This window comes from Capsella rubella, unplaced genomic scaffold, assembly GCF_000375325.1.
Source record: "Capsella rubella cultivar Monte Gargano unplaced genomic scaffold, Caprub1_0 scaffold_6, whole genome shotgun sequence".
NCBI classification, from domain to species: domain Eukaryota; kingdom Viridiplantae; phylum Streptophyta; class Magnoliopsida; order Brassicales; family Brassicaceae; genus Capsella; species Capsella rubella.
In genome coordinates, this window is record NW_006238918.1 from 2,539,744 (window position 1) to 2,561,661 (window position 21,918).

Here is a 21,918-nt window from a genome sequence, read left to right on the forward strand (position 1 = left end):
GACGACATTTGTTTTTCTTTCTCAATTATTTGGGGAATTTAGCTATTGTAGTACCCCTTGGAAGCTCGTACGGCTTCTTCAATAACTTGCCGGCCTATGAAGATCATTTCCTTCCTTTAATCTCCTCCAGTTTATTCTTCAATAACTTGCTCTTTTCTTCCTTATTTCTTTGATTACTGCTCATCACCTTCTCTCTGATGGAAAGTTCCATGCTTTTTCTGGGGTTCTCCAATTGATATTGCTGAGTACTTCGATTTCCGCATTAGGTTTTTCTTTTGGGGTTTCTGAGTTTTCCTGTGGAAGTTTGAGAATTTGGGTTTCTTCTCTTATAGGTGTGGTAGCTGTTATGTTTATTATAGCGTCTTTCTTCGTAATCGAAAGGCTCAGCATTTTCTTCTAAAGCTGGAGTGAGTCCGTTTGATTCGTATGAAATGTTTTCGATGAGGTCGAATCTTTGTGGAGCTGGATTGGATAGGATCCAAGTGCTCTCTTGATTGTTGACGACAAAGAGAGAAGAAAATGGATCTATGGTTAATCGCAGCTACTGCTGCTACAGGATATGTAACCAAACATTTGCAAAATGTATCAAAAGGTGAATCGTCTTCTAAAGATTTGACTAATGTGAAGCTAGAATCTCCGAGAAGTTTGGCTAGTCAATTGGCAAGAGTCAAGGAATCAAACGAAGAAAACTTTGAGGCTTGCCTAAATGGGGAAACTTTGGATATTTCTGAATGTGGCAATGTATTTGAAGTGCAAGTAGCTTCGAGTAATGAGGAGTATTTTGGAAGTAATGATAAGATTCCGACAGGTTCTTTTGGGAACAGAGCGTTTCTTAGGAGAAATCAGCGTCATATCAAGCCTTTTTCTATGGAGAAGACCGTAATGTCTCGGTTACATAGAGAGAAATTCTCCGTGGAGGAATATATGCATAGCTCGTTTCCATCACCTTGTGGTTCAGTTTTGAGGCCCTTGCTTGTTACTGATGGTAGAAAAGTGATTAGCAACAACACTAAAGATTCTATTAGCCAGCATGTTCCGGAATGCGGGATTCCTCAGCTTAGGAAGTTGGAATCTTCAGTTCTTTATGCTAAGAGGGGAGTTGGAAATGCAAAAAGTGCTAGTAGAAGATCGGATTATGGGATTGGTAAACTTCTTAGTTCTTGCTATCTTTTTAGAATGTAAGATTTGTTTGTACTGACAAAGGAGAAGACTTAATATGTTATATGTTTTCTTCAGGATCAGATGATGCAGTGATGCTGCTATGCGTTGGGATTTCAATTGGGATAATGTCAGCATTTGTAGCAAACCAAACCGAACTAAACAAGGTCAGAGTAGAGTCAAAGCGGACAGATAATTTGGTAAAGGATTTAGAAGATGAGCTTGAGACAAAAGACTCATTGACAGTGAAAGATGATTTACACAGTGGTGATGGAAAGACAGCAGAGAAATCAGAATCTATAAGTAAAATTGAAGCAGAACTTGAAGCTGAACTTGAAAGGCTGGAGATCAACATAAGTACTTCCAACATTGAGACAAAATTCTCAGATATCTTTGAGGTGAGCTTTTTACTCTTAACTTTTGCTCTTTCCTTCTGCTTTACCGGAATCTTTGTCCCATTTTGGTCCATCATGTCTGTTCATTCTGGAAGTTATCTGGCTGCACTAAAAATGCTGGTTTTCACCAATATATGAAATTTTAGCTAAGCAGATATTTGATCTTAAGAGTAGCCATTGTTTAATCATCTATAGAGTAGCCATTGTTCAGCTTGTAAAAAGTTTCGCGATTCTGCAGCTGGAGCCAGATTTTGAAGAAGAATTTGCGCAGGGCGAGCTGAGAGATGATCTGGTTGAAAGGCAGTGTTTTGGTGAAACTGAGACCAACCAGGAATGGAGTGGCAACTCCACACCTGCATCAGGAAACTATATTGTCTCACCTCGGGAGTTAAGTTTGCGTCTGCTCGGAGTTATCAATTCACGGTATGAAAGACGGATAAAAGAACTTGAGATTGCTTTACAAGAGAGCGAGAGGAAATTGGAACAGCTGGTCATGGAAGCAGAGGAAAAGAAGAGACCATTGATAAGGACTTGGGAAAGCCATGAAGTGATGAATTACAAGAGAGACTCGAATATTCCAGTTTGTGGAGAGAAGAAGCATAGTCCTGCAGAAATCCAACCTCTGGTTATGAATTTAGCAGGGGGAGCACTTGATGCATTCAACGAATCTTACGAGGAACTGATGGATATAAACGATTATTTAGAAGAAGATGATTTACAATGTGAGATGCAGGAGACTGAGCGACAAGAGGAACTGTCTTTGACAAGCAAAAGCTCACCTTGGAGCCATAAAGATTACAGAAAGGGTTCCTCAAGAACTTCAGAGGATGTGAATTTCTCCAGGCTGCAAGATCTACTTGGTGTGAGCGACGAAGAAGAAGAAGAAGAAGATGAGATAGAGAAGCATCTGATAAAACAGATTGTTGAGAAAACAAAACAAGGGTCTTCTGCTGTGTTCAATGCCCAGAAGATGCTGTTTCTCATGGAAGATATAGAACAGCATCGATAGACAAAATAAAGCATACTTCAAATTCTCATTGTTTCTGTGGAAATTATACACGTCTCTAGTTAGTTGGTGTGTGTATGTGTATATATGTAAAAGATTGGTACAACTTATGATGTCAGATCCAAACAAACTGGAAAAAGGGAAGAAGAAAAAAAGTATTTTTGTCCAATTCAATGTATCTATCTGAAGAAATAACAAGTCTCAAAGCTAAAAGTAAAAGCCTAAAACACAGTGACAGATATACAAAGTTCTGCCGAACCTTCTAACGAAGCGAGAGGGTTTGATACGAGGCGCCAAAAAAAAAAAGCAAAAACGAGGCAAGAAGAGGCGGTAAGGTTTGGAAAGCAAGAGAAGTCAAATCGGCGGGAACAATTAACCAAAAAATCTATTAGCTCCCGCGCAAATCTTCTATTTTACAAAACCACTCTCATTCTGCTTCCTTTCCCCTGAATTAATTTATTCGAGAAAGATAGAGATAGAGAGAGAGATGGAGATGGAGAACTCAGCAGTGACACAAGACGGTATCGCGACAGTGTTATCGAATGGATCCGTTGATTCATCCTCGGTTCGACCCCAAATCGTCGTCCAAGTCGTAGATCTTAAGGCTGTTGGAAATCGATATACGTACGTTTCTTACCTCCTTTATATATACCTCTCTAGATTTTGTATATAATCAATCTGGGTTCTTCTGAATTATTTATCCTGAAACTTGTAGCCATAGATTAGGTTTTGAGATCTGGGTTTTGTTAGAGACTTGCCAATTCATGAGTTAGCTATGAGAGATCTATTTTTGGATTTATCAATTTCAATCTTAATTTCCGTCTATCTTGCTTGACATGTGATTTTGCGTTTTTCAGGTTTAGTGCCAATGACGGGAAGACGAAAATTAAAGCAATGTTACCAGCGTCGTTGACATCTGATATCATCTCTGGAAAGATTCAGAGTTTGGGTCTCATTCGTCTCCTTGATTATACCGTTAATGATATTCCTGGCAAATCAGAAGAAAAGTAAGTTTAATTTATCTCTTACAGCTTCTTTGATGATCCAAGATTGTTAAGTAAACAAAAGCCAATCTTTGTCTTCTCTGTTTCCTCCTTCAGATATATGCTTATAACAAAATGTGAGGCTGTTGCTTCTGCGCTTGACTCAGAGATTAAGTCCGACTTTAAAGCTTCCACAGGCATAGTGTTGAAACCTAAGCAGGAGTTTCTTGCCAAATCAGCTTCACAGATTATCAATGAGCAAAGGGGAAAGTAAGCGAAGTTTTGTCAATTTCTTGGACTTCATATTATTTTTCTGAATTGTTATGAATGTTGCTTAACACCAACCTCTGTGGTTTTTTTAGTGCTGCACCAGCTGCAAGAATGGCCATGACCAGGAGGGTTCATCCTCTTGTGTCCTTGAACCCTTATCAAGGAAGTTGGACCATTAAAGTCCGTGTCACAAACAAAGGAGTCATGAGAACCTACAATAACGCTAGAGGAGAAGGATGTGTGTTTAATGTGGAACTGACTGATGAGGAAGTATGGCTGCTTTCATGAATTCTATGCTTTCTGATTACTGTCTTAGACTTTATGTGGTTTCACTGATATTATTTGTTGTATGGAAATCCAGGGAACACAGATTCAGGCAACCATGTTTAACGCAGCTGCAAAGAAGTTTTATGACAGATTCGAGCAGGGAAAGGTTTACTATATATCTCGAGGATCGCTCAAGCTTGCTAATAAGCAGTTCAAGACGGTTCAGAATGATTATGAGATGACTCTAAATGAGAATTCAGAGGTTGAAGAAGCTAGTAACGAAGAAATGTTTACCCCTGAAATAAAATTCAACTTTGTACCCATTGATGAGTTGGGTACATACGTAAATCAGAAAGACCTCATTGGTAAGAGCTGTTTCCTGTATAGAACTCTTCTTGTTGGTAAAATTTTGTCTATAATGATATTTAGGGACTTTAATGTTATTTCCTTTCCAGATGTTATTGGTGTTGTTCAAAGTGTTTCTCCTACCATGAGCATTAGAAGGAAAAATGACAATGAGATGATCCCAAAGAGGGATATAACTTTAGCTGATGAGACAAAGAAAACTGTTGTTGTGTCCCTTTGGAATGATCTAGCTACTGGCATAGGCCAAGAGCTGCTAGACATGGCTGATAATCACCCTGTTATCGCTATTAAGTCTCTCAAAGTTGGAGATTTTCAAGGTATTTATTGACTTTTATTCTAAATAGGCACTTTGTTTAACTAGGTGCTGACGTAAACCTATTTTGCTAGGTGTTTCATTGTCTACGATCAGCAGAAGCAGTGTGGTGATAAATCCTGATTCTCCAGAAGCTACAAAGTTGAAATCTTGGTATGATTCTGAAGGTAAAGAGACATCTATGTCTACCATTGGCTCTGGGATGAGTTCTTCTGCCAACAATGGATCAAGATCCATGTATTCTGACAGAGTTTCTCTTTCTCACATCAATAGCAACCCATCTTTAGGCGAGGAGAAGGTACTTAAAACACTTTTACATATTATTTACATTTTAAAGATCCGGGAGACAGAAGTTGATTTATGTGTCCTGATATATACTGCAGCCTGTATTCTTCAGTACTAGAGCTTACATAAGCTTCATCAAGCCAGACCAGACAATGTGGTACCGTGCTTGCAAGACCTGTAACAAGAAAGTTACTGAAGCAATGGACTCTGGTTATTGGTGTGAAGGTTGTCAGAAAAAGGATCAAGAATGCAGTTTAAGGTAGGATGACAGTGAGATTCATAAAAATCCTATTCAAGAACAAACATTAGATCTTCTTTATATTGTGTTCCTCCTTAATCATGTGTACTTTTTGTTGGATCAGGTACATAATGGCGGTGAAAGTCTCTGACTCAATGGGGGAAACTTGGTTTTCTGCATTCAATGATGAAGCAGAGAAGATTATTGGCTGCACAGCCGATGAACTCAATATACTAAAATCAGAGGTAAGAAATCTAAAACCATTCAAAACCTTTAAGAACACATTCCTAATTCTTCAGGTTCTGATATATGATACGATTATTTTGGCTTTCTCCAGGAAGGTGAAGTGAATGAGTTTCAGACAAAACTGAAAGAAGCTACTTGGTCATCACATCTCTTCAGGATCAGTGTTTCTCAGCAAGAGTATAACGGTGAGAAGAGACAGAGGACAACTGTAAGAGGTGTTTCTCCGATTGACTTTGCTGCTGAAACAAGATTATTGCTTCAAGACATTTCCAAGAACAAGACATCTCAGTAATTCTAATGTTTAATATGTTTGTCTGGCTTTTGTTGAATTAAAGAGTCCCAAAGTTTGTAAGTTTGTCTGCACTCGGTTAAATTAGTTCATGTCATTAGAGAATTGACTTAAAAATCATTGCAAGTGTTCCGACGATCAATTCAGACAGCCATTTGGAAAAAGTAGAAGCAATTTATTATAAATTTGAAGAAAAATGGAATGCTCCAAGGTATCTACAAAATTTCCTAACAGAAAATAAACTAAGAATGCAAAGAAATAACCAAATTCCAACTGGAGAGTCACTGTTGCTGAGGCAAAGGAGACCTCAATTCCTGGTAATTGTGTAGACTTCCGGTGAAATCAGTGAACAAACCATCAACGCCGATCTTGTTGAGCCAATAATCATACTCCAGATATGGGTCTTGATTGAACTCTAAATGCAGAAACTGGTTCTCGTTACGGTATGTGTATGGATGGACCTAGCAAAAACATTATTCACGTAAAGTTCAGTGCGACAAATCAATGATTATGCTAGAGTAGAGAGTATAGAGAGAAGTTTAAGTCCTACACACAAACCTGAAGATTGCGCGAATGAGCTCTTGCAACTAAATCTGTTGGTGTCATGAGATGGTTATTGTTCGCAGGAACAATTGTGTCTTTCCATGGACCAATCCCAATTACATATGGCTTAATGTAATCTAAATATGCGTCTGATGTGATCTCATCATATGTCTGCATTAACATCCATTTATCTTATATCTATAAGCCATTTTGATTGCTTTAAAAACAAAATTAGAGAGGAAGAATGTAAGCATGTAAAAGACCTTATTGGTGTCTTCGGTTAGGATAGTGACATCGTCGATCAAGAACAGTTTTGGTGAGTCAGTCATGTTTGAAATGTACACAAGCGAAGTTGCTGCAAAAGACTGAATAAATATTGGCTGTTTTAACCAATCTTCAGACATATATGAGCCTTTGTATCCATATTTCTCCAGAGTTTCCACAAATTTATCCTCATATTTTTTACCATCCGCCCATTTCACCTGCAGAAGTTTCAAACAACCATATAGCAATCTCTATAGTTATCATCAGTGACGAACGTTATGTTTTGCTTACTTGCTGATTCATGAAAACCGGATTTTTTTATCTCTGGATATATCCCAACAACTCTAGGTGCATCCAGTGCTATCGAAATATACTCCTCGAAGGTAATAATTGGAAATTTACCTGACATACCAAATAACTCGTTTAGAATTCATTGTCCAACAGTAAATCTCAAAGTGTGTAAACAACAGAAAAGATATTACCATTGTACTGCTGATCCCTGAAAGGATATCTCTGCTTTGCCCCAAGTGTTTTCAGTTCTTTGAGAGTAAAATCAACTGTTATCGGAAATTTCCAGCCTCATCGTTAAAATTTGATGTAAATAAACCTGAAGAAATGTATTAAACCAAATAAATGTTATTGGAGTTTTGCTGTAGTGTTTTTAGTTACCAGTGAAGAAGCCAGTCATGTTCATTCCTTGGACTTCATAAGTTCTTTTACGGTCTGCAAACTCCTTATGGTCTGCAACATCGGTTGTATCATCGAGATTAACATCGTGATGACATATCAGAACACCGTCTTTTGTAGATAAAATATCTGTTTCTATGAAGTCTGCACCCTCCTCAATAGCTCTCTGCAATTAAAAAAAGCAACCTTGTGAAACCGGGCCAAAAGTAGTGTGTAAAGGTAGAAACTTTTGTATAGATCCAGTACCATATATGCAGGGGCAGTTTCTTCAGGGAGCTCTCCGTTTGATCCTCTGTGTGCAAGGTTATATGGACGAAAAGTCTGAAGGGGTTTCTTGGTTGCATGTTTTGCTTCACTTGGGAGACGATACAATGGCCTTGAGGTACACTCAGCAACCAACAACGACAGTAAAAGCAATGGTAGAAGAACTGCAAAAGTATAACAAAAATTGCTTAAACGAAGAATCAAAATTTGAAATCTTTAAACATAGAAACAATCCAAGTTTAGCTAAAACGCCAAGAACTATGCTTTCTAATCTCTCTATCATATTGGAGATACACTTACTCTTGAAGCCCATGACTGAATTGATGACTGAATTGAACTGACAACTCCTCCAACTACCAAACTGTATGCATCCAACATTATATAGATAGACCAAAAAAATCGCAACAAACTAATCGGCATAAGAATATCCCACTAAGATATCTAATAATTAGAAGATAATAAACTCTTGTTTCGTTTGCAGCATTACGTTGTTTGAAAGAATATTCTATTCACAGAGATATGATAAACTTAACTAGGTGATATATGATATAAGATGCAGAGTAAAGGTAAGTAGAGAACAATGCAATTTAGTTGCAGATTTGAATTGCAAAGACAGTATGTGTGTTCTTATTTTTATTTTTATCCTTTGTTAACTACGTATATACCTGCTAGGATTCAATGGCTTGTCGATCGTGACAAGACTACTTAGTCAAACCTCTCTGGTTAAATGAAATTATCGATGATAATAAGCAATTCTAAGTTGTTGTACAGTAAATGAACTTTAGCATATTGTAAAATCCCAGACATTGAAACACAAGACCAAAATCTTGAATCTTATCACATTGATGAAATCAGTAACGAGAAGGCCAAATTATAGAGAAATACAAGAGCTGAGAAATTGTAAACTAAGAGAGACTCCTCCATTCTTCTCAAACTGCCATGAGATCACCATAGCTACGCATGAGGAATACTCCTCCTGCAAATATCCCAAGTGCTCGGACAAGTTTCTGCACCCAAACAAAAAAATAATCCTATGAGAATTGTCTCCAAGACACAGATTTTGATCCAAACATGAACTTATAAATCTCTTAAAGACCTAACACCCCCAAATTCTGATCCAAACACAAAAGTTTCATAAAAGACACAGAGATAAGATCAGCTCACAGCTAATTCGGAACATACAAAAGCATCAAAATTTCAGGCTCAACTGAATCAATTCGGAAACCCTAAACAACCATTCAACTGATCAACTCTTCAATCAAAATCGCATAGTCTAGTAAACAAACATACAAGAGAATCGACTTGGATGGCTCAATCGAGTATCAATCAAACAAAAGAGAGACCTAAACGAGAAAAGGTAAAGATAAGATTTACCATGTTAACGGCCCATTTTTGTTCGTCGTGAACCTCAGAGTGCCAGAAAGCTTTAAGCTTGTCGATTGAGATAACATTGTTCGCCATTGTTGCTAGAAAATCGAAACTTCGATCGTCTGGTCTCGGAGGACAAGCAAGAGAAGCTAGGGCTTTTAAAAACGTCGATTTGGGATCGGGACTAAATTATTAGTCGGTCACTTCCAATAACTAATCTATCAAGGGTTTAGGGCTCTGTAAATTACGAAACTAACCTCTACTAATACTAACCGGTTAAAAAGGGTGTGATTTGGATTGATTTCAACCGGGGAAGAGTTAAACCAAGCATATAAGGACACGTGTACAACACAATCTTACCAATCTCAAAACTCGTCTGATCTACAAGGTCTCTTGGTGGTTCTTCCTCCACTGAAGAAAAAGCTTCGACAAAACCAGAGTAAGTGACACAGAAAGAGAGAGAGAGAGAGAGAGTTATAGAAAATGGCGGCGAAAATAATATGTTCGTCTTTCACAGTGCATTCAATGGCGAGCAAGAAGCCTTCACCGTCTGTAACAAGAACCATATCCTCAAAGAAGGTAAACGTTACACACAATTCAGAAATTGATTTGATCCCTCTTTTTATATCATATATCTTTCCCAATTCTAATTGAGTTTTGTGTTTTTTTGGTGGGTGTGACTAGAGTACAGCGACTCCGCAGGTGAAACTACTGACAAGAGTTGAGCAGCTTAAGCTTCTGACCAAAGCCGAGAAAGCTGGACTTTTGTCTTTAGCAGAGAAATCAGGTTTCTCTCTATCGACCATCGAGCGTCTTGGTTTGCTAACCAAAGCTGAGGAATTCGGCGTTTTGTCTGCCGCCACTAACCCTGAAACGCCTGGGACGCTATTCACTTTGAGCCTCGGTTTGCTCCTTCTCGGACCCGTTTGTGCCTACTTGGTCCCTGAAGATTACACATGGGAAGTGGTGGTTCAGGTTCTTGTTGCCCTGCTCTCTGTTCTTGGTGGCTCTGCTGCTTTCGCTGCTTCGGGTTTTGTCTCTAATTTGCAGAAATCTGATTAGCCTTGGTTCTTTGGTTGTGATTAACCCGTCAGTTTTTTTTTTGGTACTTAAATGAGGCTTTTTCTGCAATTAAGATGGAAAACTTTATGATGGGATTCTCATGTATTTGATCTTAATATTTTCAACTCATTTCTGTATTTGCTATGTAAATGGTTTCATATATAGAACCAAAGATAAACGTTTTGAATTTCAACAACTTTAAGTAGATTGATGGAAGAATCTGATTGCACGGACATAAGTAGTTTATATCTGTAACACCTACCTACCATCAACATAACCATTTGTTAAGAGTATGTATATATGTTCAAAGGCTTTTGTCACCTTTTGTTTGACTGAAAGCTAGCAATATGTTTGTTTTTTTAACTTTGCTAATCTATGAACATGTTTTACGGATGGGTTATGCCATATGTGAAAACAGAGCAGCTGTAGATTTGCACCCTGATCAGCCAATAAGATGTGAAAACAAAACAGAGAAAAGAACAACCCATTACATTTAACTGGCAACAACATCTACATACATGGGATTCAGTTCTTGGTTTGTGCCTACTACTTAATAAACAAACAAACATCGTGACAAAATATTAAAATGATTGACGAACCAAACCAGTACTGGGAGAGTGGGAGGTTAAATCTCGGTTAACTGACTTAGTGGTTAAATCTCGGTTAGATGTAAAATCTGAGACCGGTTTAATAATTCTTCGATTTCAGAGTCTTTTTTTTTTTTTTGTGTTTTCATCTCGTTTGCCCAAATCTGCCTTTCTCCAAGAAGCGAAGCTCTCTCATCCATGGCGAAATCAGCGGCGACGGCGGCTTCCTCGCTTGTGCAAAACCTTAGGCGATACATTAAGAAGCCATGGCAGATCACTGGACCTTGCGCTCACCCGGAATATCTCGAAGCTGTGCCCAAGGCGACGGAGTATCGTCTCCGATGCCCCGCAACGACTGATGGAGAGGCGATCGTGCCCACCTCGGATCCCGAGACCGTGTACAACATCGTATACCACGGCCGAGATCAGCGCCGAAACCGCCCACCGATCCGGCGCTACCTATTGAAGAAGGACAACGTTGTTCAGATGATGAATGAGAAGAAGACGTTCGACGTCTCGGACTTCCCTAACGTTTACCTGACTACCACAGTCGAAGAGGATTTGGACACGCGTGGCGGAGGCTACGTCAAATAAACAGGTGATTGGCCGCATGAGAATTATCAAATGTGAGGTTTATGTTGTTCGGATTCATTTCATTAAAATTTTATGAAGTTTCGTGGTATAGGTTTGGACTTTGGACCTTGTGGTGTGTGTAATTGATCTAGTTTCTTGTTAATGGCATTGGAATTTCGACTTTAGCTTTAGAGTTTGTATCTAATTTCAAGGCTACTAAGATAACAATTAGTTTAGGAATTTTTGATTCTAGCTTTGTTGCAGTTTAAGTTTCTTGAATCTTGTTTCCTGCAAAAAAAAAAAAATACTATTAGGCTTTAGTGTGATGTTGTGATTGCTTACCCGTGTAAGTCTTTAAACTAATACTTGAAATTATATGGTTAAGTCTTTCTTATATGGTTAATTGCAGTATTGGCTTCTGCTTTGATGTACACTGCTTTATCAAGTGACTGAATGACTTTTCGAGTAGGGTGCCGCTGAGTGAAAATTGTGGTCATATGCTAATGGACTAGTGGATTTCCTTTGGGACATTATTTGTGTAAGGAAGATTTTTGTGTTCTCCAGTTAGGTCCTGCACAATTTGCTGCAATAGATTTAGAGTTAGCATTGGGTTGTGGAGGTCTTTGATTAGATGAACTTTGTAATGCTCATAGTTGTAATAATGCTGAAATATTTGTGTAGTAGTATGAAGAAATGGGAAATTAGGCAGTCATAACGTACTGAATCAGCTAGCAGCTAAGACCTAAGCAGCTAAGATAATGTCTCCTTTTGTGCTTCAGCCTACACTTTAATACTTGCTGCGACAGTTTAGTACTTCAGATGATTCATGTTGTATTCACTTTATTGTGTAAAAGCAGAACAATATTCTGTCTCTTAAAACTATCATTTGAGTTTCCCATATATATCCTGACTGAATATGTTTTCTTTTTTGCAGGGTTTCTTTCATCTCGTCTTTCTCTTGTAATCTCGTGATAGGCGAAAGACTGCGTGTGATATTTCGTTACTTCCGATAAAAAAAACCTCTCCCTTGTTTGCCTTATCTAATAAAATTTCTAGTAGCTTTATAAACTACAAAACACTTCATTTGCCTTCACAAGAACAAGATTGTTGTTCAGTCGTATTCCCTATGTTTATGATGAACCCGTGATTGTTTCAAGTTTAAGTGATTTGGAAATGGTTATAAATGTAACACAGAGAGTTAGTAGTCTCTGTGCTTTCGGGGACCCTTTAATATTTCTTGCAGCAGTGACTAAGAGAAGAAGAAGAAGAAGAAGCAGCAGAAAACTGCGAAAAGCCATTATACTACCAAACTGGCAATCTCCATCAATGCATGTTGTGTTTTTATGAATCTTACCCCAAACTACTGTTCCTTTACCTCTTTTGCTTTTGTCTATTGCAAGGACATGTCACTCTCTCGGCATGAGCCTTTTGCATTTACTGCCGTACAGACAGAGAACGACGGCTCAGGAACAAAATAAAAAAGAGTACCGTGTTAAGCAATTTGGGTCCAAAAATGTCTGTGTATGTGACATGCATACGTTCATCATGTTGCACGTATTCCAACTTTTGGTCTAAATGGGACTCATCGGCGTGACGTAACTCTAAGAAGTTTCTTTGACGGTGTCCGCCTATGAAAAATCGTAAAAGAAACGGTTTACTTTAAACCAGTTCGTAAATCCATTCGATTCAGCTCAAATCGGTTTCCTTAAAATCCAGTTCAATTATTTTAACTGAATAAATGGTTCACTATATCTTCGACGCAACCACTATTGCGTGTTCTATCTAACGCTAGTAGTATGAAATAATTACCAAATTTCTAGCTAGGAATAGAGGTCCAAAACTGTATTTTTCTTATATATCACATAATCCAACGGACTCAAAGTTAAATAAATTCCGAAACAGAAACTGAAGTCGTCCCATCATCTTTCATCATCATCATCATCGACAACAACAACTTAATTCAACTGATCTTAGCTAGGTCCCGACCAGACAAACTTCGCAGACTCATGATACACATACGCAGAGATCTGTTCATATGCAGCTAATAATGATAAATTCATAAATTGTGGTCCGAAATAGGCAAAACAGTTGTAATTAGCTATACGTACGTTGAAATTTAACTAGCAAAGCATATTATATAGTACATATTAGAAAACATTTCGCCTGAAACTTACATTCGCACACGGAACCCTAATTAATTAATTTTGTTGCTTAAAATAACTTTTACAAAAAAATCACTTTCTTGAGACATTGTGCTGAAAAGTATACGCGCCTGTGTATATATATGAATAATTTATCTTTCTGCTGTGAAATGTGGATATTGTGATCATAGACCTAAAGACTAATAATGTTGAATATCTTATACATTACTGCACCAACAAAAAAAAAAAACTAAATTAAGATATCGCTGCCATGCACATAGTGGTCCGTGAATCTGTATTTAATTAAGCATAAATTATATAATCTAAAATGTTTTTTTTATAATAATAAAAAACGTGTACGCTTGAACCTTTTGGTCCATCCTCCATGGCTCCATCGAAGACCGATCGACCATTCTAGCTGTCAATCTAAATGCCTAACAATATCTATCCGTGTAGAACTTAATTGGGATCATCTAAGGAATATAATCAAAAGGCAAAACCCTAATTTTGACTAGTTTTGGATCTCAGCATTTACTGCTTTACATATATATATATATTAATTGACTTGATCAATTCCTTTGTTCCTGATGATTGAGTTGGTTCTTAGTGATTTACTACGAATGATATATATATTTTTTTTTTTTTGTCGTCAATCTACGAATGATATATATAAGATACTACTGTGTAATGAAAATGCAATTAGTATTTGCTATTGAACGGAGTCAAATATGTATAAAAAAGAATGATCGTTAACTGCATCATCAAGACAGAAGAAATACGAACTTGCGGTCTCAATAAAAGTGACGTAAAGAAAAAAAAATATTAGATTTAATTATGTACATACAAAAAATTTGATTTATATAGTATATATGTATATTTTAATTTAATATTCATAAATAGGTGAGTGAACCCATAGCATCGTCTTTCTTTCTGTGAATTTTCAAAAAAAAAAAGTGGACATAAGAGTGTCTAATTGTCTATAGTACCTACACACTACATAAAATGCTCCTTTTTTGGTTTTATACGTCGTATAAATTCCTTTCATACCCAACTAAAACCCTAGGGATTGGAGTATATATATATATATATGTAGGGGGTATAATTTCTTGTTCTTTGATTTAGTTTGATAGATGAGGAGAGAAACCAAATTACAAGTGTTCATCATCATCTATAGCTTCTTAATTATCACCTTGTCTTCAACCTAGCTAGCACGAAGACGACTAACTCGATCTGTCTAAACCCAACGACTTCATCAAGCTTATTGCTCGGTCTTTTTCTGTGTAAGATGCATCATCTAGTTTTTGGTTCTTGGAGTAATTTATTTTGTAACCTTGGTTTCCTCTTTGGATTCCTCAGCTTTTCCGATTATTTCAATTGTCTATTTCGATTTCAACCACCTCAATTCTATTTATTGTAAGTAGCAACATAATCTAATTAGGAAAATAGTTTATGTCCAATCTTAGTAATAATCAGCCAATAGCATTTGTTTTTCTTCCATACTTTTCTCTTGACCATCTTAAAAATATCGAAATGTTTGTAGGTTTGAAGATGCTGTTCATTTCATGTGATGATCATTCTTCCTAAAACCTACAAATTACCACAATCTGTGATTATACTAATTATTTTTATTCTGTTTTTATTTTTGTTTTGTATTCAGGTGGATAAAATATTATACAATTAATCAATGGAGATGGGATTGAACTCTTCGATAGAGGACATCAGATTTAAACAAGAAGTTGCTGATGATCATAACCAACCGAGTTCTTTGTCCTTGTTGAGGCAACGATGGAACAATCCGAGGATCGTACGAGTTTCGAAAACATTCGGAGGCAAAGACAGACATAGTAAAGTGTTTACAGTTCGTGGTCTCCGAGACAGGAGGATAAGGTTGTCGGTGATGACAGCAATTCAGGTCTACGACCTTCAAGAACGACTAGGGCTGAGTCAGCCTAGCAAAGTCATTGATTGGCTTTTAGAAGCAGCCAAAAACGACGTCGAATTGCTTCCTCCTTTGCAGTTCCCACCTGGGTCGTTTCATCAAGTTAACCCTAATCTCAGTCAAATGGGAGAATCTTTCCCTGGGGTCTTCGATCTTGGAAGCTGCTCCAACAGAGACAACATGGATCTTGACCAAAGAAAATGGGCTAGATTCGATCATAACACTAGTCTTGATCACGGGTTCGACATCGATCATCATCATTTCTCGAATTCAATCCAAAGCAACAAGCTTTATTTCCCTACTAGTACTACTACTTCGGCTAGCAGCTCTTATCACTACAACATTGGACATCTCCAACAGTCACTGTTGGACCAATCTGGTAATGTTACTGTGGCGTTTTCCACTAACAGTAATCTCAATCCGCCTCTTGCGGAAACTATGAATTCTCTATTTCCAAGGTATCCTTCGTTTCTCGGTGGTGGTCATCAGCTTCAGCTCTTTAACGAAAACTCGAACTCGTCCAACCAAAGGGATCATGTGGAGTAATATTACAGCTCTGGTCTCCAGAGTACTCTTTCATAAGTTGATGATTTTTGTTAGTCATGGATGGTATTTATTACTACATATACATAGATACATTTATATGGTTTAATGGGTTATTGTTGGATTGAGTAGTCATCATATTAATATATGCGTGTAATAGATACACGTATTCATGATACGATATATAGAGTTGGTGGGATATCTATCAGTATAATAAATTTCGTAATTTTTGTAATATTTAGAATATTATATCAAAAGCTTCTTGTGAGAGATAATATTTCGTGTTACGAGAATGTATAGAATTTAGATTAATGTTTGTACTGCCTATGAAAAACTGGCTTCGCTGCATTCCATGCCAAACGGCCTAGCTTGTTCATCACAACATCATCACAACATGCATGTGTATATACATAATATGAGACATAATACATCCTACAGTAGGGCTTAGCTAGCTAGCATATTATAAATAGAATCCAATCAAACCAGTTTAAAATCTTGTTGTTGTTTTTTCATTTTTTATTTTATTTTTACTTCAAGTTAATTCGAAACCATATATATAAATGTCGCAATCTCTTCCAAGTATTTACGACGATGAAAATGTTCTATCTTCACAATGATTTGGTGTAGGATTTTAACCTGTTGGGTTAGTCTAAAGTGATATATATACATACATTGTACAAGTGGAGTATATTATGATTTTATTTGGTTGTGTAACTTGTAAGTCTTGGGATTGGAGAATGAGAGAGAAGGAAAATGAGAAGAATATGAGGCAGTGAAGACAGCAACTGAGTTTGGCAGTCAAGTCAAGCTCTGATCCCTATATATCTTCTTTTAACTCTTACTTCTTTTCTCTCTTTTGTCTCCTCGTTTTATTCTTGTTTTTCCATTATAATTTCTCTCTCAATCTCTCACGCCTAAAAACCATATATGGTATATATGAATAAAATATACACTAAACTTTTCCTTTGGATTCTTCTCTTTGCGTTTTAAAAATTTCAACCGACAACGATTAAGATGCATGATTGCTACTATAGCTAGTTGGCTACAATTAATTAACTTCTTCTGCTGTATAATATGCACTGTACGCCGTATGCCAATAATTCGTAGACAGTTCATGATTTCAATAGAACTGCGTATTGTTGACTCTTTCGGTTTCCATTGTTAAACGGTTTTAAGACTCATGATCAGTGACGAACCACAAATGTGTGTATTAGTTTTATAAATGAATTAATGCCTTGGATTGTTTTCTCGCGCATGCTTGAGAGACTCCGATACCTTATTCTTGTAGAATCTTTGAATAGTAAGATAATATGTACTGTATTATCAAATTATATAAATGGTCCATGTGATGTGACTACAAAATTAGCTTTCCTCACTGGCATGCCTTAAATTTGCGGGAGGAGCAAGCAAAATTATTATTATATGTAGACACAAAAAGTAGTCACACGTTGTTTCATTTTCACATTCACTCACTTACAATTAGCTTAGGCATGCAACTTCTTTCTTTTCTTTTGTTTCTCCCTTTTTGATTTCCTTTCCAACCTATATCCTCTCTAGCTTCCTTGTTGCTATTCATATCAAATTCGGAAAATATCAACCAAACCAGTTGTTATATATCATTTTCATATATAAAATATAAAACTCATATTCATTCATTCAAACTTTCGAATTTTCCCCTGTTAATTTTTCGTAGATTAAAAATAAGTTATACATTTTTTTTTTCTGTCGTCAAGTTATACATATTTAGACATTGAGAATGAATTGCTTCAGTCACATCCATTTTTACCTTAATTTATAGGGAACAATAGTCTACCGAAAGATATCTGTTACTATGCGTTATAAGAAGATATTAATGTTAATTACGTTCTATGAAATGGTTCCATGATATGATGTTAAAAGAAGTTTCTGTGTTTATATCATCCATAAGTTATTGAGAAAACTTCGACATCCTCTATACAATTTCTAATACTAGTAAAAATGGTCAAGATATACTCTTGTTTTTGGTTTTAACACCTAGCTCACACCTGATTTTGTTTTTCCAAAATAACTATTAAATAAGTAAATTAATATTGTTATTATAATGACTAAAGCTATACGTAGAAACTTATCACTGAGTTTTCATCTTAATAAAACCAAAAAGCAAGAAAATAAATACATAATGTATCCAGTTATTAATTATTTTCATTCTATGGTGTACCGTTTTGGTAAGAGATCGCATAAAAATTTAATTAGCATAGACATGTAACCTTTACACATAATTGGTCAGCAACTAATTGATTAAAAAAAAAAAATGGAGGTGCGGGGAATCGAACCCCGTGCCTCTCGCATGCGAAGCGAGCGCTCTACCATATGAGCTACACCCCCATTCTATTGCTTACACTCCCTTACACATTAATTTATTTATTAAAAACATTTTCGAGAATATCCGCCGTTGATTCAAATAAGATCCACACTAGAGATACCGAATCGACTGCTCACATTCCTTAGGTGTATTGGCGTCAGTGCACATGCGTCACACATGATACAATTACCCTTTCTTTTAATACTTTTTTTTTTTTCCGGGCACCGAAAGGAGAGTTGTCTTTAGCTGGACAAGGACGGCATGTCGGAAAAAATTCTCTTTTTTTTTTTTTTAACGTTACCAAACCGAACCGGTCGGTTTATAGGTATTAACTGTCTACAAATTGTATTCGATTTGCGGTTTAGTTAGATTTCAAACAATAAACCGATCGGTTTGGACAAATTAAAATCCCTAGATTTACTTACATACAACTCTTCTTCTCTCCTCTCTTATGCTCTCGTGCTTGAGCCACAGATCCGTTTCTCCTCAACTTCGTCTCTTGATCTTGCCTTCACTCAATTCTTTGAAGATCGACACTTATCCCGGCTCGCCTTCTTCTCTTAGAAACAAACAATCCCACGTCTCCTTCTCGCCTTCTCACCATCCCAAAGTCGTGGTTCTTTTTAGTTCTTGGTGTGTTAATCGAAACCAAAACTCAGTCTCTCGTCTCCGTAACGATGAACGATCTTCTTAAGGTGAGAGTTATATTGCATGATTTTGTTTGCTTTTGCTCCTTGTATTAAATTTAGGGTTGATCATATAATGTGGATTGCTTTCCAAAATTGGGACTTCTTATTTTTATTTTTTTTATGTTTATCTGTTTGTTTGTTGTTCTTGAGGTTTTCATCTTACATTGCTGTTGTGATAAATTATGAATACCGACTTCTATTGAAATTCGTATTGTTTGAGTTTGACCATCGTATACATTCACTTTGAGCATGAATTTGAATGCTGAATTGGTTTAGTTTCAATTAGAGAAACTCTTTTATCTCTAAATTCTGAACTTTCAAAGGAGCAGGGACTTGTAATTTGTTAAAATTTTCTTCAATTTTAATGGCTTCTTTTTGTTTATAGGGTTCGTTTGAGCTTCCCCGAGGCCAATCTTCTAGAGAAGCGGATGTTGAACTAGGAGAACAACAAGGTGGAGATCAAGGATTAGAAGATTTCTTCAAAAAGGTAATTCTTTATATATGTGAGGGCTATATTACCCTACCAACTTTGCTCTACCTAAATGTTTTCTCTTTGTTTTCTTAGGTTCAAGAGATTGAGAAACAGTATGAAAAGCTAGACAAGCTTCTAAAGAAACTTCAGGTACAAACCAATGACTTCCTTACCTTTCTATTTTCTGTCTGCTTTTATCCTCATAAAAATGTGATGGTATATATAGTATGAATGTGTACAGCTTATCAAAATAAGAGTGAGAGATTTTCATTGCAGTTGGTCTACAATAATTGTTGGCTTTCTTTCAAAACTAATTTGATTCTGTGGTTTCTTACTTGCTCTGTGTTACTTTTATGCAAAGTCATTTGTTTCCGTTTTGACTGTTCAACTTTACTGACGAGGTTGCTTTCGCTAAACCCTATAGGCAGCCCATGAGGAGTCAAAGGCTGTGACCAAGGCTCCTGCCATGAAGGGTAAATTTGTTTACTTTGTACATCTTTTAGTCATGCCATTGTTCGGGAGATTGGAAATTGTATAGGGTTGTTGCACTAGCAGATTTAAATTTTTGAACATAATGGACTTTAGCTTTGGCATGTGTTCCACTAGAACTTAGAAACAAGCACCAATACTAAACATACATGTCCGAACATTCGAGTTAGACTATTTATATGTCTCGAAAGACGAATAATTCGTAGTCGGAAACGGGTGGAACCTAACTGAGATTAATTTCAAGCAGCTACAGTCTTGGTAGTCATGTGCCTGAAACTTTAGCGTTTGGGTTAGTGTTTATGGTTTACCATACACAAACTTATAATTTTGTTTTGGTGTGTTGCTCCTTATGTAATGCACAGCAATAAAGAAGAAGATGGAAAAGGATGTTGATGAAGTTGGAAGTATTGCCCGTTTTATAAAGGGGAAACTCGAGGAGTTGGACAGAGAGGTAGGGTCGCTGGCTCTTTATCTTCTACTTTTTGAATTGCTGAACTTGTATTGATACTTATTTAAATGTTGTAGAACTTGGCAAATAGACAAAAACCTGGATGTGGAAAAGGATCTGGTGTAGATCGATCAAGAACAGCAACGACACTGTGAGCTTTCTTCCCTTTCAATAGATTTTTATTCTGACCCCCTTGTTTATAGGATAAGTTTCAGCTGTTATTCAAATGAAATAGTGTAGAACCGGGCAAACAGATGCTGTAAATATAATGTGTATTATGACCTTTATGAGCTTTCATTATGTGCTACAGTTCCTTAAAGAAGAAGTTGAAAGACAAGATGGCTGAGTTTCAGGTAGGAAGAAAAATATATCTTTTCAAAAATTATATGGAAACTGTTACTTTAGACTAAGATTGCAAGTTGTTTTAGGTTCTACGAGCGAACATTCAACAAGAGTATCGCGATGTTGTTGATAGGCGAATTTATACAGGTATGTACGTCGATGTTATGTGATTGCTTTAATTATTCTTTTCTACGTTTTCTTCTCACTTATTAATTTGTGTTTTCCTTGAGTTAGTAACTGGTCAGCGGGCGGATGAAGATGTAAGTAAAGTAAATTCTGGTATTATGGTCTCAGAAGTTTGAATAAAACTCATGCCTTATCGTTTCTTGTTTTTTTCAGACTATTGATGAATTAATTGAAACTGGAAACAGCGAACAGATCTTCCAAAAAGCGATTCAGGAGCAAGGAAGAGGACAGGTTCGAGTTTTTCCTTTTAATTAAGGAGAAATGCTTTGGACATTTTATTAGGTGTCAAGTCTATTGAAATAATCCAACATTTAATCTTGAATTATGTTAAATGTTCCCTCCCAGGTAATGGATACCTTGGCGGAAATCCAAGAACGTCATGATGCTGTCAGAGACTTAGAAAAGAAACTTCTTGACTTACAACAAGTATGTTGGATTTTTTGTTTGGCTGAGAACTCAACTCATTGTATGAGGTCATTCGCGTAAAGACTGACTAACAGGTTCCCCCCTTTTCTGCAGATTTTCTTGGATATGGCAGTTTTGGTAGACGCACAAGGAGAAATGCTTGACAACATAGAATCTCAGGTAATTTGGTATTTAGGAGTGTTGATATGAAATTAGAAGGGTTCAAAATTACAATGAATAATTGACCTTTAGAGGCATTGCAATAGTAAACAATGATTTTGAGTACTTTTTGGCAAATATAGGTGTCAAGTGCAGTAGATCACGTGCAATCAGGAAACACGGCTCTTCAAAGAGCAAAAAGCTTACAGAAGAACTCAAGGAAATGGATGTGCATTGCAATTATTATCCTCCTTATTGTGGTTGCAGTCATTGTTGTTGGTGTTCTCAAACCTTGGAAAAACAAGAGTGCTTGAGGAAATCAGAGAATGTACAAAAAAAAGAAAAAACCTTATGCACGGCTTTGAGTGAGGGAGTGTTTTGTTTATGATGTGTGTGTGTTTTTTACCAAGAAACAACAAAATTCTATATTCTTTTAACTGGAAACAAACCAATTTTCTCTTTTCATTGTGCACCCCAATTTCACGTGGATTTAAAGGAATTTTTAATTGATAATTTCAGTTGTTATGTTGTGTGTTTGCATTTATATGGCAGAGAAAATAGAAAAAAGCATATACAGTATAAAATATTTTCATCTTTCAT

The 21,918-nt window shown here is 36.6% G+C and overlaps 8 protein-coding genes and 1 non-coding gene across 12 annotated transcripts; 6 read left to right on the top strand and 3 right to left on the bottom strand.

Annotated features, from left to right (window-relative positions):
* The first annotated feature begins 62 nt into the window (after positions 1-62).
* On the top strand, positions 63-2,728 carry LOC17881168. Its single transcript, XM_006289557.2, has 3 exons — positions 63-1,144; positions 1,237-1,556; positions 1,792-2,728. Exons 1-3 carry the CDS (start codon positions 520-522, stop codon positions 2,560-2,562), a joined length of 1,716 nt encoding a protein of 571 aa, XP_006289619.1. The 5' UTR covers positions 63-519; the 3' UTR covers positions 2,563-2,728.
* A 291-nt stretch (positions 2,729-3,019) lies between these two features.
* On the top strand, positions 3,020-5,936 carry LOC17881545 (replication protein A 70 kDa DNA-binding subunit B). Its single transcript, XM_006287220.2, has 10 exons — positions 3,020-3,183; positions 3,417-3,566; positions 3,660-3,812; positions 3,905-4,082; positions 4,174-4,444; positions 4,535-4,762; positions 4,833-5,056; positions 5,142-5,302; positions 5,406-5,526; positions 5,619-5,936. Exons 1-10 carry the CDS (start codon positions 3,047-3,049, stop codon positions 5,817-5,819), a joined length of 1,824 nt encoding a protein of 607 aa, XP_006287282.1. The 5' UTR covers positions 3,020-3,046; the 3' UTR covers positions 5,820-5,936.
* On the bottom strand, positions 5,855-8,498 carry LOC17882320 (glycerophosphodiester phosphodiesterase GDPD6). The gene is given in 10 exon segments (XM_023781930.1): positions 5,855-6,277; positions 6,375-6,530; positions 6,623-6,841; positions 6,915-6,941; positions 6,943-7,025; positions 7,106-7,180; positions 7,293-7,476; positions 7,557-7,738; positions 7,875-7,935; positions 8,460-8,498. Coding segments are annotated over 10 exon segments (1,206 nt in total). The 3' UTR covers positions 5,855-6,097.
* On the bottom strand, positions 8,335-9,144 carry LOC17882270 (mitochondrial import receptor subunit TOM5 homolog). Its single transcript, XM_006288925.2, has 2 exons — positions 8,949-9,144; positions 8,335-8,581 (listed from the first exon to the last, which is right to left on the bottom strand). The coding sequence occupies exons 1-2, from the start codon at positions 9,033-9,035 to the stop codon at positions 8,504-8,506; spliced, it is 165 nt and encodes a 54-aa protein (XP_006288987.2). The 5' UTR covers positions 9,036-9,144; the 3' UTR covers positions 8,335-8,503.
* A 103-nt stretch (positions 9,145-9,247) lies between these two features.
* LOC17883601 lies at positions 9,248-10,209 on the top strand. The gene is made up of 2 exons (XM_006286532.2): positions 9,248-9,521; positions 9,627-10,209. The coding sequence occupies exons 1-2, from the start codon at positions 9,426-9,428 to the stop codon at positions 10,002-10,004; spliced, it is 474 nt and encodes a 157-aa protein (XP_006286594.1). The 5' UTR covers positions 9,248-9,425; the 3' UTR covers positions 10,005-10,209.
* Positions 10,210-10,707: 498 nt separating this feature from the next.
* LOC17882511 lies at positions 10,708-12,393 on the top strand. 4 transcript variants are annotated; one of them, XR_002833546.1, is made up of 3 exons: positions 10,708-11,217; positions 11,574-11,702; positions 12,099-12,393. XR_002833546.1 is itself a non-coding variant. In XM_006288771.2 (2 exons), exon 1 carries the CDS (start codon positions 10,790-10,792, stop codon positions 11,183-11,185), a length of 396 nt encoding a protein of 131 aa, XP_006288833.2. In that variant the 5' UTR covers positions 10,713-10,789; the 3' UTR covers positions 11,186-11,217; positions 12,099-12,393. The 4 variants fall into 4 exon arrangements, 2 of the variants coding, with proteins under 2 accessions (XP_006288833.2, XP_006288832.2); XR_002833547.1 differs by having other exon boundaries at positions 10,708-11,189; XM_006288771.2 differs by lacking the exon at positions 11,574-11,702 and having other exon boundaries at positions 10,713-11,217.
* A 2,056-nt stretch (positions 12,394-14,449) lies between these two features.
* LOC17884334 (transcription factor TCP17) lies at positions 14,450-15,976 on the top strand. The gene is made up of 2 exons (XM_006288405.2): positions 14,450-14,585; positions 14,963-15,976. The coding sequence occupies exon 2, from the start codon at positions 14,990-14,992 to the stop codon at positions 15,788-15,790; it is 801 nt and encodes a 266-aa protein (XP_006288467.1). The 5' UTR covers positions 14,450-14,585; positions 14,963-14,989; the 3' UTR covers positions 15,791-15,976.
* Positions 15,977-18,078: 2,102 nt separating this feature from the next.
* Positions 18,079-18,151, bottom strand: TRNAA-CGC. Its single transcript has one exon. It is a non-coding gene; the product is annotated as a tRNA-Ala (tRNA).
* A 419-nt stretch (positions 18,152-18,570) lies between these two features.
* LOC17883864 (syntaxin-132) lies at positions 18,571-21,843 on the top strand. Its single transcript, XM_006288253.2, has 13 exons — positions 18,571-18,823; positions 19,203-19,304; positions 19,383-19,439; positions 19,714-19,762; positions 20,141-20,229; positions 20,304-20,377; positions 20,537-20,579; positions 20,655-20,715; positions 20,803-20,828; positions 20,908-20,985; positions 21,100-21,180; positions 21,274-21,339; positions 21,462-21,843. Exons 1-13 carry the CDS (start codon positions 18,806-18,808, stop codon positions 21,630-21,632), a joined length of 915 nt encoding a protein of 304 aa, XP_006288315.1. The 5' UTR covers positions 18,571-18,805; the 3' UTR covers positions 21,633-21,843.
* Positions 21,844-21,918: the final 75 nt, after the last annotated feature.

Excerpts from the sequence above, each read along its gene's own strand:
- LOC17881168 (XM_006289557.2), top strand. The coding sequence starts at position 520 with ATGGATCTATGGTTAATCGCAGCTACTGCTGCTACAGGATATGTAACC. Across the intron at positions 1,145-1,236 it reads AAGATCGGATTATGGGATTG|GATCAGATGATGCAGTGATG; the intron begins GTAAACTTCTTA and ends TGTTTTCTTCAG. Across the intron at positions 1,557-1,791 it reads AATTCTCAGATATCTTTGAG|CTGGAGCCAGATTTTGAAGA; the intron begins GTGAGCTTTTTA and ends GCGATTCTGCAG.
- LOC17881545 (XM_006287220.2), top strand. The coding sequence starts at position 3,047 with ATGGAGATGGAGAACTCAGCAGTGACACAAGACGGTATCGCGACAGTG. Across the intron at positions 3,813-3,904 it reads ATCAATGAGCAAAGGGGAAA|TGCTGCACCAGCTGCAAGAA; the intron begins GTAAGCGAAGTT and ends TGGTTTTTTTAG. Across the intron at positions 4,083-4,173 it reads TGGAACTGACTGATGAGGAA|GGAACACAGATTCAGGCAAC; the intron begins GTATGGCTGCTT and ends ATGGAAATCCAG.
- LOC17882270 (XM_006288925.2), bottom strand. The coding sequence starts at position 9,035 with ATGGCGAACAATGTTATCTCAATCGACAAGCTTAAAGCTTTCTGGCAC. Across the intron at positions 8,582-8,948 it reads AAAAATGGGCCGTTAACATG|AAACTTGTCCGAGCACTTGG; the intron begins GTAAATCTTATC and ends GTTTGGGTGCAG.
- LOC17883601 (XM_006286532.2), top strand. The coding sequence starts at position 9,426 with ATGGCGGCGAAAATAATATGTTCGTCTTTCACAGTGCATTCAATGGCG. Across the intron at positions 9,522-9,626 it reads GAACCATATCCTCAAAGAAG|AGTACAGCGACTCCGCAGGT; the intron begins GTAAACGTTACA and ends GGGTGTGACTAG.
- LOC17882511 (XM_006288771.2), top strand. The coding sequence starts at position 10,790 with ATGGCGAAATCAGCGGCGACGGCGGCTTCCTCGCTTGTGCAAAACCTT.
- LOC17884334 (XM_006288405.2), top strand. The coding sequence starts at position 14,990 with ATGGAGATGGGATTGAACTCTTCGATAGAGGACATCAGATTTAAACAA.
- LOC17883864 (XM_006288253.2), top strand. Across the intron at positions 21,181-21,273 it reads AACTTCTTGACTTACAACAA|ATTTTCTTGGATATGGCAGT; the intron begins GTATGTTGGATT and ends CCTTTTCTGCAG. Across the intron at positions 21,340-21,461 it reads TTGACAACATAGAATCTCAG|GTGTCAAGTGCAGTAGATCA; the intron begins GTAATTTGGTAT and ends TGGCAAATATAG.